The sequence below is a fragment of the Athene noctua genome, chromosome 2, assembly GCF_965140245.1.
Source record: "Athene noctua chromosome 2, bAthNoc1.hap1.1, whole genome shotgun sequence".
Lineage (NCBI taxonomy): Eukaryota > Metazoa > Chordata > Aves > Strigiformes > Strigidae > Athene > Athene noctua.
This window is the reverse complement of record NC_134038.1, coordinates 52527277-52542821: the sequence shown is the minus strand read 5'-3', so window position 1 is coordinate 52542821 and position 15545 is coordinate 52527277. Positions and strand designations below refer to the sequence as shown.

Here is a 15545-nt window from a genome sequence, read left to right as displayed (position 1 = left end):
AACTTAATAAACTTATCTGCATTAAATATTGCAAAAAGAACATTTGTGGTTTCTTTTCAGTTCAATAACTTAAAAAATTCTATGTTAGTCTAAAGAAAACCCACTACAGTCACGCCATCAGAAAGAGCTGTCTTGTGCATCAATTCAGCCTCCAGAGGTCCCTTCCAACCTCAGTTATTCTGTGATCCTGTGATAGTGGTACTGTAAAAAGTGTACCTATTAGTCACAGCAAATCCCCAGCTAAACAGAATCCATGCCATGCTACTGAAAAAAGCAAATGTAATGTCATATTAAAGAGGTATAAACACAGGCTAGCCAGCAAGACACCAAAGTACCCTGCTGGTCTAAGTCTCCACTAGTATTCCATGCCCAGTTTTAGAGTTTCAGAAAAAGACATGAGACATGGCACAAATGGAAATAATCTAGAGGAGAGTACAAAAATGATCAGAGAGCTATAAAACATTATTTAGGAGTATAAACTAAAAACCAGCACATCCCATGAATCTCCTTAAGGTGAAAACAATCGAGAGTTTGCTCAGGCACAAAAAAGCTCTTGCAAAAAGGAAAAGTAGTATGGTTTCTACAGTTATGGCAGTATGATTTGCACTAAGGAGCTTAAATTGCCGTATTCTGTTGGACGTTTAGGGAAAATTTCCTAATGTTACAGGGAGTGAAGCACTGTAACAGAGTCTGGAGAGGTCAGAAAAACCTCCAGTGTTAGAAGCTTTAGAAAGCTGTCAGATGCATCATAACCAGAGCTGCTCCTGCTTTGGACATGGAATGAACTAGATGACTAAGGCCACTTTCCACCTAAATCTGTTTTTATCCAAAAATCATTTAGAGAATGGTGCTATATTTGTACTGTGTAATAAGGTCAATACATTTCAGTTTGTTTAAATATAGTAGGAAGTCTGTATTACATAAAATATCTGGCATTCAGCAAGTATATTAAAAACATTTTTTTAAAAATCAGTTGGCCAATGCTGTTCCCACCCCTGCCTTCCACTCCTGCTCAGACCCAACCTCTCTATGAAGGAAACAGCAGTGCATAAGAGTGAGATGTCTGACTCATTTGTGGAAAAAGCTCCAGAACCACAGCAGCTTTGAGTCCAGCTTCATCTGCTCACATATGTATCACAAAAATTTTAATATAGACGTTCTCATTACTTATATGAAAACATTAAACAAGGTCCAGTCCTTTTCACCATACCTTTTTAAGGGCATACTTTGGGTCATCAGGAAGAACCATTATTATCTTTCCATCGGGATATTCAGCCAAAATTCTCTCCTTTTTCCAACCCTAAATAAAACAAAACACTTATCTAAACCATACACAAGACATACTTTTACAAACAGAAATTGCATATTATTGTTCTAGACACTGAATTTATGCAGAGACTTTACACTATTTAGCAGTTGCTTTGCTAGAGAAGGAAACTTCAGCTAGCTTTTAAAAATGAGCACAACAGATAATAATATGATCTTACTTATACAATAATTTATACAATAGCCTAATTATATCTAGAAACAATTTGTGAACACGTCTTATTTCCCAAGTAGATTTTTTTCCCCCAGGACTGCAGCACAAACTGAATTTTAAAATAGAAGTAGCAAACTCGGCTCACATAACTGATTTCCAAACCTTTGTAATACTTATTTTCCGAAGTCCAGTGAATGGGAAAAACCCTAAGTTTTAATAAAAGATTTCTTTTTAACATAGTTACCTCCACAAATACACACTCAGTTTTAAAGTTTGGCATGCGAAAGACCTCCAGGAGGTTCTAAGTGAACTGATTGGCATGCAGTTGCCCAAAATGTAAGGAATAGTTTATTTTGTTACTGATCATAACTGTTAAAGCCACAAGAAGGATACTAGAAAAAAATTTATAACTACCTTCTAAGAATCTAATGGGGAAGGAGGCTACGTTGTGTGTATCTGAAGTATAAACATACTCAAAAAAATAGAGGTAATTAACTCTTCTTCAGATCCACACTCGTGGTGAATAATGAGCAGTACCTGCATGGAAAAAAACAAAACAAAAAAGCCACTTAAATCTAGTAAGATGGGACTGGTAGATATTAGAACTCAAGTTGCTTTGACGGGACCTAAAAATACTGAATGCAGAAGTAACTTCAGCCACTAAAAAGGCTGATCTACAAGTCTTACTCAAAGCAACTTTAAATAAAAAAGCCTTTGAAGAAACAATACTGATGGAATAATTCTCATTGAAATCTGTACCTTCCCGTAAAACAACGTTCAACTAAAGACCAAGCAATGGAATTTGGCACTGAATGAATGCCATATATGCTACCACAAAAAAAAAAAAGACAAACTTAACTGTTATAATACTTGATCTCCATCTCATTTTAATCATGCTGATTTTACTCCCTTACCCCAAACAAGACATGAAGAGAATAATTTTAGAAATGTATCTACTTGCTGGTAGCCCTGGATCTATTTAAGTACAAGTTTATCACCCAGCATGGCAATGGTTGCAACACAGACACCATTTTAATCTTTCCTGCTTTTTAGAGCGCTCAACAACAGCACAAATGAAGATCCTATCTGAATTTATATACATTATGGTCTGAACACAAAGGGCAGTAAACATCCATGTCACAATATTCAGGTAAGCAGAAAAGTGCAGCTTGTGGAATTGTGACATGCTTTTTGAGACTGTTAGAAAAGGTATCAAAAGATTCAGGCAAGGATTCTACTCTCCAACCTCAAATACCATCCTCTCTCAATTTTTTGTCTTTTGCTGCCTTTGGGCTACCTGTTTGCCCTGCAAAAACTTTCTATAGCCTATTTTAAACCAACTGCCACTACCACTCAGCAGATCAATGCAATGTGTTTGATAATCCTACCATTACAGCATCCAGAATGTTGCAGGCCTACTGCAGAAAATTCAACCCTGCGTTTTAGGTCAGGGTATCCTGTTAACGTTGTAGCCAGGTATTTCTAACAAAATTAAATCCAATAGAAGAAAACATTTCTGAACATCATACTCCTGTTATAGTTTTAAGGAACAGTGTATTAGCAGGAGTCTAAAAATAATTCTATAAAAATGCAATAATTAACTCTCTACTACTTAGAACTCATTATTTTCACTATTGCCCACCTGTTCATTTTTGTCAGTGATTAGTACATGATGACTGATCATATTCACAGGAGTAGATTCTAATTTGAAGTATTTTGGAATTTATTCAGAAATGTATCTTTTAGATTAAGCTTTCCAAAAAGTTTCTGCAAACCGTAAGCTCATCCAAGAGTTTTAGTGAAGGCAATTTAAAGTCATATTCCTTTGTTACTGATGATTCCAAAATAAACCACTAACATTTCATGTAAGTATCTGCATCTTCAGTATCCTTATTGTTCAGTCTTAGTGAGCAGTGAACTGTGCTTCCTTAAACCAGAAAAACTGAAGTAATGCACAAGATTGGTCACAGTTCTGTCATATTCTAACATTAAAGCCATTAAGGAAAATGTGCTCTAGCTTCAGCTGGGACTGATCCTATTAGAGGTCTACAGTACACAAAATATGCTTTAGTACCAGTATCTTGCATGAGAGAAATAATCTTCAGATCACAACACACCTATTAACCTTTTCTTTTTTTTAAAAAAAACAAAAGCCCACTATTTTAACACTATTAAACCAAAATACAAGTCTGCAAGGTATTTCAACCACTGAGAACTAAACTCTTTCACTCAGGCAGATGGCAAGAACACCTTACTATAGTAAGAAACAAAAGCATTATGTCTGCAATATATAATATTCTACTGCAATGTCAGAAAAATTGCTTTTCCTTTCCTTCTAATTGACACTACTGTAGGGCATTAAGACTTATTTACTGTTGAACCAGATGTCCAAGCATTGATATGAATTGCTTGTGATGACCAAAGCTAAAAGGAAAGCTACTGTTCCCACCAGGATACATGTTCTGCAAGGCCTGGAGTAGAACAATATCATGATACACACCACTCCTCCCTGAAATTGGAAGTCTATGTTCAACAACAGACTACCTATAGCCAGCAGTAGCAAGGCACATATAACCTAACTGCCACAGCTGGGCAGACTGGTGCTGTACCAACTGTTGCAATACACTCCTCCTCTCCATGTTACAACTATTTATCCTACAGGTGTTTGTATTCATTTGAAAACATAAGGCAGCTCCGCAATGCACAGTTAACTGGTTTTTAATCAACCTTAAACTTTTCCTCACAATTCAAACAACTGCTTGTTTTTAAGGTGTAATGGCAACTGAAATACAAAAGAAAGAAATAATTCAAAAAAGGGCAATACAGAGAAGCAGGTGCTACCACATCATGAAATAGGTACAGACAGTAATTACCACTACACCGTGTAGTGCATTGCCTTCCCTGGATATTATATATGTATATAATGACTGATGTAGAATACAGTTTTAAAGATGGCTCCAACATTAACAGCACCATAACTGAAATGTTCAGCACTCAATTTCACATGAACTGTGTTCTGCTTATCTCTGATACAATTTGTCTTTAAAATCATAAAGCTTAAGTTAGAAGACACAATAGACTGCTTCCCATGCATGTCCTCATGCTTTAAAAACTCTTATGCAAGAGTAGGAAATGGGATAGCAAACCTGGTATCTTTCTATATACATCAGTTCTGACTTGTCTGTACTCTCTCAAATGAATACAAATACATTAAAATCAGTGGTGTTTTTTTCTTACACCATTTTTCCTCAAAAACATTGAGGCAGTGAGAAAAATGTGGTTAATACTGCATAATTCTCAGTCTTCACTAAGAAAAGCATTTATGAATTTTTCCTCTAGTAATCAAGTTTAATAAGAAATTTTGTGCATTTTAATCTTTGATAATTTGTAGGAGAGACATGGGTCTACTGCATCCTTCTTCCTGACTCCTCCATCAAATTACAGATATTCTGCCTCCTTCCTATGAATGCAATGTGGAGAATGAGGTTTTTGACTGGAGAACACATTACGATCCTTGGAGGTAACTACTAAATACTACCCTCTCTTAAAACTAAAATTCTCACAGAAGATAGCTAATGGTAAGAGCTTTATTTGAAATACTAAGTTTTATACAGTAGAGACGTATCGCTTTGGAATTAATGTAAATCAAGACAAGTATGAAATCTTTCTAAGGTCATATGAAGTTCATCATCATCATCAATCCCAATATTCTATTAACCTTAGGTCCCAAGAATTCAAATGTTGCCTTTTTTTAAAAAAATCTGAAAATCATAAGAACCTCACAGATGGGCTTGGGTGCAGTTACAGCAGAACAGCTATTTAAAACTTATCAGATTAGACATTAGCTCAAGTAACAGCTTCTTCCACTTTCTTCAGCTCAAGATATTCTTAACTAAGAGGATGAGCTTGAAATATGAACACATTAACTACACTCACATCATGCACCTGAATCCACAGGCATTTCCTAACTTAAGTTTTTGGCTTTGCAACTTAAAAACATCATTAAAAATAATGTCTTGCTCTTAAAAATATTTTGCAGAAATACTAAGTTGGTATTATGTGGTATCACAGTGAGGATACACAACTGATACTGCGTGGTATTACAGCTAGAGGATTTTACAAAACTAAACCACATATCCGTCCCACAAAGTTATCCATCCCACTGGAGTTGCCACTTCATGTGTATGTCATCACTCAATGCATGCACATGCTATAATGGCATATATTTTTCTGGAGACTTTCAAATGTCTGAAACCAGAAGGATAGTGAGACAGATTCCTACATTTGTCTGCACTAGGGGTCATTTCCGCACTAATCTATTTGTGCTCCAGTACTATCCTTGATCACTTTACCTTCTTGCTTAGTCAACTTGCACACTTCTATTAATAGCAAATGGCACCCTTCAGAAATCCCGTATGAGTCCTTGCTAATCTTCTTTCCCAAATCTAGAAAATGTCATTAAACTTGCCAAACTTTATCTGTCCACACAAGCCCTACAATTTCCTTATTGTCTCTAAGCCATCCACGGCAAAACAAGTATCCCAATACCATCTCCCTGTTAGCTACTCCTACTTCTGGGAGCACCACAGAATTTCTAGACACCTAGACAGAAATGTTTACTAAAAGAAACAAGATAGGCCTTAAAAAAATATATATTTTGTTAAAGACAGTAAATCATTTATTATTTACATGCAAACTATCTTCTAACTATTCAGTACTTTTAAAAAACCCACAAAGCAGGTGCATGCAGGTGGGCAAGACACTAACAATAAAGTCCATTTTCACAGTTCACAGCAAGAAGCTCTAGCAAGGTAATGTATATAGGCCTTCTTTTTGTGATTCTGTGAAATGAATCATCAACAGAACTACTGGCATGTCACACGAGACACTTAGAAGGGAGGAAAAACTGAGAAAAGTCTTCTCAAGTCAGATTGGGACTGCATCATATGGCATGAAGAATATGAATGACAAAAGAATGAAAAATGCTTCTAAGACACTTTAGAATGGCCTCCAAATCAACAATAATGCCAACTGTATTAGCTACATAAAAAGGGTATCTGGAGAGTTAATAAAGTAATATACCAAGGTCACCAAGACCAGATGTTCCTGGATCAGAAAGTCTAACCAAGAATTTACCAATATTTTCTCTAGTGAAATTTTTTTTAATCCCATGATGCTACTGTACAGTTAACACTTTCTGTCAGGGAAGGGAAGGCAGTTACAATTTAAACACAGTAACTACATACAAATATCTAGAAACCAAGCATATCACACCTTTGAGCCATCTTCCCAGCAATCCCCACTAGAAACCTCCTAGCAAACCTAGGGTAACTAGCAATCATTCTTCTTCTAGTATTTCTGGATGACTAAGAATTAACAAGTAGAGACTTGGTGTTCTAGTTCACTGGCAAGAAGGCTTATCTAAAATTCAAATTATTTTCTAAGAGGAGGTGAGGATATTTCTGTCACTGACATCACCACAATACAATCAACCAAGAACCACTGACTATGGGTCAAATGACTAGTGTTAAAGACTTATCTATTTAGCATGGCAAAAGTTACCCACCCATGCAGAAAACAGACTGTCAATCAAATTGTTATGAGAAAAAAAATAATTGTTCGGTCTATAGCCATCCACAACATCACAAAACACAATGAGTCTTAAAAGATTTCAGAGATAGAACTGTTTACTCACTAAACTGACAATACAAATAATTTGCTTGAGTACACATTGTGTGAAGTTTTAAAAAGATGCCTAGCAACTGAGAAAACAATAAGGAAAGTTTATCTCAAATTAAAAGCATACCTAACTTCATACAGTTATTCACAAGTGGTTTAAGGCAGTTTGTTCTTTCACTTTTACATTAATCATGTTGTTACTCTAGACACAAATACAAGTGAGAAATTTCAGCTTTCAACTTCCAAAATACTCAAACTTCAGTACAGCTTCCTACCCATGTGAACATAGCAGCTTTAAGTAACTACTGAACTCATCTGCCAGCTTCTGTCCAGAAGAACTAACACCATCTTCTGTAAATTATGTTTACATCTTTGGTAACATTCAAAATCTGAAAGTACTTGGGAAGGAAGGGAAGGACAAACAGCAATAAATGGGGAAATGTATTATATGCTGCCATTACAATGTACTGCATTCCATCACGCTTTCTGTCCCGTCTCAGCCCAGAATGTAGCTAGTGTGTGTCAGAAGAGATCTTTCAAGATGTCTGGACTATTCAGCAAAAACTAACCAAGATCAGAACAAATACCAGAACTATTTACCAGATAGTTTCAAACACTTTAGCTATGAAGATACATCTTTATATCTGTAAACAGATAAAATTGAGCTTGAGTTTTAAGAGTAGCCCAACAGCTGTTTGGTACCTACATGAAATGAATTGGTGGCCTCAGTTCAGTTATCCTGGAGGTCTTATCTACTCGAGTGTAGAGTACTGAAGGTAACATGTGTGATAAAGAAAATAGACTTTGTGGATTCTGTTCTGGATTTCAGACATGTGAACAGTTATTTCCTGTAAGTCTTGTAATATCAGCTAGTGTGAAGTAGCTGATTTTACAATATTAAGTTGTACAAAATTTTTCAAGTCTGAGCTTTAATATGAGAGATATACTCAGATACAGCACATATAATGAAGTTATGGAATAATACTTTGGACTTTAAAGATTACAATCACACTATAAATTTCATAAAGTTTCAATATACTATTAAGTTATATCAGCCAGGATTCCTAGGCAGCCTCTCTTCAAAGTACACATAATTAAGAAAAAGTAATTTAGTCATCTAAGATTACACAATTACAAAAACAGTACAATCAGCTCTTTATCTGACTATTACGCCAACCATTACAAACACCAGTTGTACTGAAACCTGTATTTAGCACTTTCAGAACAGTGACATTCCTTTGTTTTCCTATCACCACCCTCACCCCCACAGAGAACTGTAACAGAAGGAATACAATGGCAATAATACGCCACTATCCCACTAAATATTTTCATACATTACATATAACCTGTCTGTCATGGGTCTTAAAAATGTTTATTTCCCAAAGTGGATTATTAATGGTCTACCGTGATACTAAGCTATTAAAACACGATTTAATGTAATGTGAATTGTAACTAGTAGACAGCAAATAAGAAATAATACTTATGCCTTTACAAAGACAATGTTTTCTTACCACATATTTTACAGCACTTATGAACTGGTTATGAAATAGCAGATGTTGGGTTTCATCCTCTGGATTTGACGCAGTGTAAAGCATTCCACAAATATTACAGGAAATAGCACCAAATCTCTTCTGTCCTGCATCCTATTTAAAAAAAAAAAAAAAAAAAAAAAAAAGGAAATAAAAGGTATTTGTCAATAGCAAGCACAGTAAATGCAGTTCAACAGAGCTTCAGACATGCCTTTTATAACTTATCTTCTGGAAACTCAACACAAAGACTAAAATGGAGTAAAAACAGGAGAAAGAACAAGTACAGAATTTAGAATTCCATCTTTCAAAACCCCACACAGACTCAAAAGGCACAGAGCAAATTCTACCTAACATTAAAATTAGCTCTACCCCCATTAGTCTTGAACAAATCACTTCTCTTTTATTTTATGAAATACAAAGAACAGAGAATTCTTTCTCCATTACCCTATTTACAGTAAATATAATAATATTCCACAAAGAAAATTCCCACATCTAACCCCACACTATTTGCTTTTCCCTATAGTTCTGCTGCTGCCTGTCTTTTGGCTGTGAGTTGCTTTGAGGTGGGCCAAAGGTGAGCCATTTGCCTGAATGTTTGGAAGGATGCTATAAAAACCCAAAAGTTATGGAAATAATTGTTAAGATCAGCAATACATCTGCAACAGCTGATCACTACCTTTTAGGTTTGTACAAAAATCAATTATTTCAACGCAATCAAACAGTACTACGGGGTTTTATCCCTCTCTCCATTGATTAAAAGACTCATATACTGTCAGGACTCTTAATTGGAAACAGCTAACGATGATGTTTGAGATGCTATCTTAATTGCACAGAGTTGATAACTTTTATTTTTCAGACACTGGATAGCAGCTACACTACAAATGGAAGATGATACCATTTCACTCCTAACCCTTTATCCTCCTACTCTATAACCAACCATTACCAAATTAAGGGCACTACTGCTTTGCTATTTATTCATTAAACAGTGTTATTAATTTGAAAGTATGCTCAGATTAAGGAGTCAGTGCCTAATAAAGAGTGAAGTGTCAGATGCAGGGAGTGCCTTTTGCAAAGAGCAAAAGAATACCAGTTAGATTGAAGTCTCTAGCCAAAAAGGCACATTTTAAGTTATGGCTTAATGTGCAAATAATTCTTTTTCTTTAACTACATTTGGAAATTGAGTTTATGTAAGCAGCAATAAATGTCACTTTTAATCTATTTTAATATATATCACAAGTAATAGAGAAACATAAAGTTATTTTATACTCTAAAATAGGATACTATATAAGCAAAAGAATACTTGAGGGTGTTTTTTAAAAGGAAATTGACCTGTGTGCACAAATTGAAAATGCACAGTTTGCAAGAAAACAGATCACCTGAACTTATTTTGTTTTCTAAGAGCTGCAAATATTCATAGTAAAAAAGCCTGCTTTACAGAAGAAAGCATTTTGCAACACAGCAAAAGGGTTTACGAATAACATTGTGTTCCTTCAATTTTCAAAGAGATATGTTTAAGTACATCTAAGAGCTAGATGACAGCTCAGTTCTCCACAAAACATCAACTTACTTCAAGCAGCCATTAATGAAATCTAAAATGTAGGTATCAGTTTCTTTCCAAGAAGGCACTAAAAGTACAACTGGCTAAGCAAACTCCAGAGTTGAACTTCTCTTTAAGAGCACATATATGGAACTCAGCCAAAAGAAAGAAGCTGAATCTTGAGAAGTCACTGCTTTAACAGTAAATCAATTTATACATTCCTACTGTATACAGAAGGAGAAACTGGAGGACATTAGTTTTTCTGAAGGAAAAAGGAAAGATGAGCTCTGAAGTTAGATTTGCCAAGTCAGAATAACATCAGGTTTCTAAAGCTGTAAAAATTGAATCCAACACATTTTATTTTACCTGCAGACTTCCTTTAAAGCAGCAATATAGTTCAAAACAAAGTACCCATCTGGCTACCAAAATATACTGCATTTCAAGGGTTTATACATGAAAGATGAAAAAAGACAGTTCAGTAGGAAGGATGATATATGGCGATTATCTTAAGATGAACCAATTGAAAATCCGCACTTAGTTATTATCTTGAAGATGGAGAAGATATCCCCTATATCTAGGGTAGGATAAGTGAAGAGGCAGTCTACTTTGATGCTTGGAATGTACTTCAAAAAAAATAAGACATGTCACTTAATAAATTAACCAGATAAAGCAAGTCTTAAAATACATGGCACATAACAGTACTGCTGTAAGTTTTATGAAACAACTTCTGTTCAAATGACCAAGGAGCTAAAGGTATTTAAGCTAAAGCATCTATTAGTTTACTACCAAAGATCTCAAGCCAAAAAAAACGCCTAGCTATGTGGGAAAAATCATCAAAAAATCTGGGGCAAGGATATCACCAAAAGTCTCCTTAGCTCACCCCACCTCGCCTTGTAAATACATGTTCTGTTTTGCAAGTCTCCAGGAACAGATTACTTCCTTGGAATAGTACTGTCGTATTTTACAGTCAAACTTTATTGGATGTTGCTGGTATTAGTGAGTTTCGGGTTTGGAGGAAATTTTTTGTCTGGTATTTGTTTTCTAAGGATTTCACTGATACTACTATTTTGACATGCATTCAGCTGTATCAATGGGCTACGCACAGACATTAATACTGAAAACCTGTTATGTGAATTACTGGAAAAAACACATTGTAGTATCTAAAGCAATCTTTTGAACTCTGTAGCCCTAACAAATGCTGACTATACTTTTTAGCAAATACTTCACAGTACCCTGAGGGTAGTAAAGACGACAGCCTTTTTGTGTAACTTAAGTACTATTTCAAAGACACACCACAGGACATAATGCTTGCAGACTACAACAACAAAAACCAGGACATGCAAAATATAGTCAGGAATTATGAAGAATGCATTTTTGTACTTTAACGAAACATCTACAGAATCTGACTATTTTTAACCTGATGTCATTTCATAAGCAAAACTGGAAAGGGCATGCATGAAGAGGGGAAAAAGTACTCTGAAACAATAATACTGCACTAAAGGTTGCCAGTCCTTAATGGGGAGGGAGGAACAAAAAAACAAAAAACAAACCCCAAACAACCCAAGAACATCTTAGGTACCGTGTATAAGAGTAAGTAAAAACTTAAAACTGGGATTTAGGGAAAAAAAAATAAATCTCCAAACCAAACAGATACTGGGTACTGGAGAACAGACTGTCGACTTGTCGCAACCAGAAAAAGATGTAAGAGGTTTGACTCTCAGAACTTAGACAAATGTTTTTCAGAGCAATATTTAAGAAAATGTGGGGTCTCAGGCAGAAGAATGTGTTACTCTATTTAAAACTCAATTTTCTAATCAGTAACAATAAAGAGCAAGGATACTTTTACTTCCTAAGTAAATTCTGCACATGTCGATGGCAATTAAGCATTCCCGACATCTCAGGCAATCCTCATTAATATAAGCACAGGATACATGGTATCTGCTGTTTTAAGGCTAACTATAATTGCACATTGCAACAACGTTGCCTTTATCTCCAAAGGGTTTCTTAATTCTGTGTTAGACAGAAAGAAAAGTCTTACCAATATCTTCTTTGAGAAGGTGCATGTCTGCTGATCCTCCATATGTGGAATAAGGAGCCCTGCAAGCAAAAAAGGCATTTGGTGCCTCTGTAGGAGATGAAAAGGGGCCCTTTTTTTTTTTTTTTTTTTTTTCTTTTCTCTTTTCTCTCTCTTCAGGCACAGATTAGGTCACCTCCTTCTTGATTACCTAGTGTTAGCTAGAGGAAGATTATTTTTTCCTCTAGTCTTTTCACAGAACAAAGAATAAAACCCAGCCATAGAAACAGGCAGGCTGGAAAGGAAATACAAGAGCAGGAAGGAACAACACAAAGATTTTTGGGCTCTCCACAGAAAACAAAAAGGTCAAAGAATGCTATTTCAACGAATAATACATTTAAGACTCAGGCTGATGGGTAGACCCCCTAGCTGACCAAGAGGATCAGAAGACATGACCCAACTCAGAAACAACTTTAACTTCAAAATGAAGACTGTGGAATTTAACAAAAAAACCCAAACAACAACAAAAAACCCCCACAAGTACCTATCCTTCTGAAAAGCTGTTTTAGCCAAAGGATATAAATCAGCCTGAAACCTTCAGAACTGTGATGTATCTGATTTTATTTAAGATATTTGAAAAATGAAAACAGAGGGTCATTATCCATCGTGAAATTATATCCTTACTGGTCACTAGCTAAAGCAATATGATAAAAATACAAAATTAAAAACCAAATCTGCACAGTATTTACAACTGACAATCCATTCTCAACACATATAAAAACATTATTCAAGAGTATTACAGGGAGTGAGTGTTCCACTGTGTACTCATTTGGGCTGGGATAAGGTTAATTTCCTTCACAGCAGCTGCTACAGTGCTATGATTTGGATCTGTGACCAAAGCTGCCTTCATAACACAGGGATGCTTCAGCTGTTGCAGGACAGTGCTTACATACCATCAAGGCCTTTTCTCTTTCTCCTGCTGCCCCACCAGCAAGGAGGCTGAGGGTGCACAAGAAGCTGGGAAGGGGCACAGCTGTGACAGCTGACCCCAGCTGACCAGAGGGGTATCCCATACTATATGGCATCACTCTGAGCAATAAAGGCTGGGGAAAAGAGGGAGGAAGGGGAAGATGTTTGGAGTTACAGCATTTGTCTTCCCAAGTCACCGTTACACATGATGGAGCCCTGCTTTCCCGGAGATGACTGAACACCTGCCTGCCAATGGGAAGCAGTGAATAAATTCCTTATTTTGCTTTTCTGCTTTTGCATGTGTGGCTTTTGCTTTACCTATTAAACTGTTCTTAACCCATGAGTTTTCTACCCCATCTTACTCTGGAGGAGCGAGTGAACAGCTGCACGGTGCTTAGCTGCCTGCCAGGGTTACCCCACAACACAATGTTAGTACCCTTGGTGCCTGAATTCCTGTGTCAGGTCCCTAGCTAACCTCACAAAACATTGTTACCTTCAGGACAAAGGACACCAAAACACAAGCCACCTGAATTTGCTAGACAGTTGCTGCAGTGAAGCAGAAATGGGAAGGAGTGATAATAAGAAAGGATGGGCATTACTGCCCCCCTAAGAGCAGAGCTGGCCCAAAGGGTAAGGTTTGTGTGGGAAGAAAGGAACAGTGACTGCTCCCAACTAGCAAACTCCCTCCACAGTCACTTACGCTGTAACCACTGTCTTGTTTTTACTGGGATTACAGGAAAGAAAAGAGGCAGTATATAACTAATGTGAACAACAAAACACCACCCAAAAGCCATTCTCTAATTCTTCAGATAACTTGTTAACTGGACTATAACAGTTTAAGGACAAAACCAACAAATTTAAGTGATCATTACACAACTTTCTTCAGGCTTGTAAGAAATCACTTTCACACTTACTTCCACTGAGGATTGTGTTTTCAGCTTAAATCAAAATATTTCTTTCATCTATTACCTATTTCGGTCAAACAGGAATCTATGTTCAAGTTTAACCAAAATGTATGTAAGGAAAAATTGAAGTATGATATCCAAGTGTGTAAACCGAATTAGCCTGCACATCACTTCCACATATAGCACCAATTCAAACCTCAGAATCAAAAGCACCTTCCGTCAAGCAATCCCGATCCATGCATTTGCTGATACTTACAAAGATCATCTACATTTAATCATGTTTGCTTGCATCCAGGCATTAACTCAGATCTCTAGAAAGGCAGAAAAGCCTCTGTAACTCTATACTATCTTTTTATCAGTTCAGTGACCTGGTTTTGTTGTTCATTCTTTTTACATGTTCCTTCCTAAAACTGATATAATTTTCAAAAGACTCGTTTAATTTTCAAAGGAACACATCTTCCTAGTGGCATAAAATGGAAGAAGCATCCCTGTACCTCACAGGTCATTATTTAGAACATTTCTTCGTAGCATTGATGTTTTTATCAATTCCTATTTCTATGGTCAAAATTTTGTCCTAGATCTGGCAGGCAAGCAGAATTTTTACAAGAAGCAAACAACTGACTTTCCTTGTCTTGGATGTAAAGTATCTCTTTTTTTATGAAAATTGAAAACATACGCTTTGCACATTTGTATTTCTTTCCCTTTCAGAAGTTAAAGGAACAGATGATTTCATATTCAAGTTCTCATAGTTGCACATCAGATTCAAGTACTTGGAAAGTAAAGAACAATATAGTGCATTACTCTATAAAACTTCCAATATGGAGCTTCAGGTAACCTGTCAACCTACCAACTGAACATTTAAATGACAGCTAAGAGGGTACAGTTCACAAATATTCAGAACAGACTACTTCTCAAAACACCAAGTCATGAATTGGAGACATAACATACTTTTAGCCTCAATTTTACTTTCCTCCAGAAAAACAGATCATACTCTTCTCAGTCTGAACCTAAAACTTTGCACATCACTTCGAACACCACTATTTCCTGTCACTGTTGTAACATTAGATTTCTTGCTGTTTACAGCTGAAGTTCTATGCTCTGAAGAGGCTTGCTTTTTAAGATGTGTGACAGCAAGTAAATCTGAAGAACACAGAAACAACTCATCTTTTGTCTTAGTTGTACCTCTACAAAATGAAAATAATTTTATGCTTGAAAGCTGCTCAGATAACTAGATGATGTGTACCAAGAAAGAGAATGGTGCAAGTAGAGCTACTAAATACTTCTGCAAATGGATGTTGAATTATTGTACTTGTGTTACAGTCAAATAGCCTTAAAGCTTGTTAAAGATCATATTACTTAAGAAAAACAGAAAATTAATCTATTCGTTACAGCAATCACATAGGAGAATGACATCTTTAAGAATTAAATATAA

General features: G+C 36.0%; 1 protein-coding gene across 3 annotated transcripts in view; it reads right to left on the bottom strand.

Annotated features, from left to right (window-relative positions):
* ESCO1 (establishment of sister chromatid cohesion N-acetyltransferase 1) overlaps window positions 1–15545 on the bottom strand; it is a 32918-nt gene that overhangs the window by 4738 nt on the left and 12635 nt on the right. The window contains exons 8-10 of one of the 3 annotated variants that reach the window (XR_012633121.1): window positions 8671–8802; window positions 1954–2017; window positions 1211–1300 (exon numbers count right to left, since the gene is read on the bottom strand). Coding sequence is in view for 2 of the 3 variants with exons in the window: in XM_074899103.1 (XP_074755204.1) it covers window positions 1922–2017; window positions 8671–8802 (228 nt within the window). In the remaining variant the exon portion in view is untranslated. Of the gene's footprint in view, window positions 1–1210; window positions 1301–1894; window positions 2018–8670; window positions 8803–15545 lie in introns of those variants that run through there. The other 2 variants (XM_074899103.1, XM_074899102.1) reach the window with 2 other exon arrangements.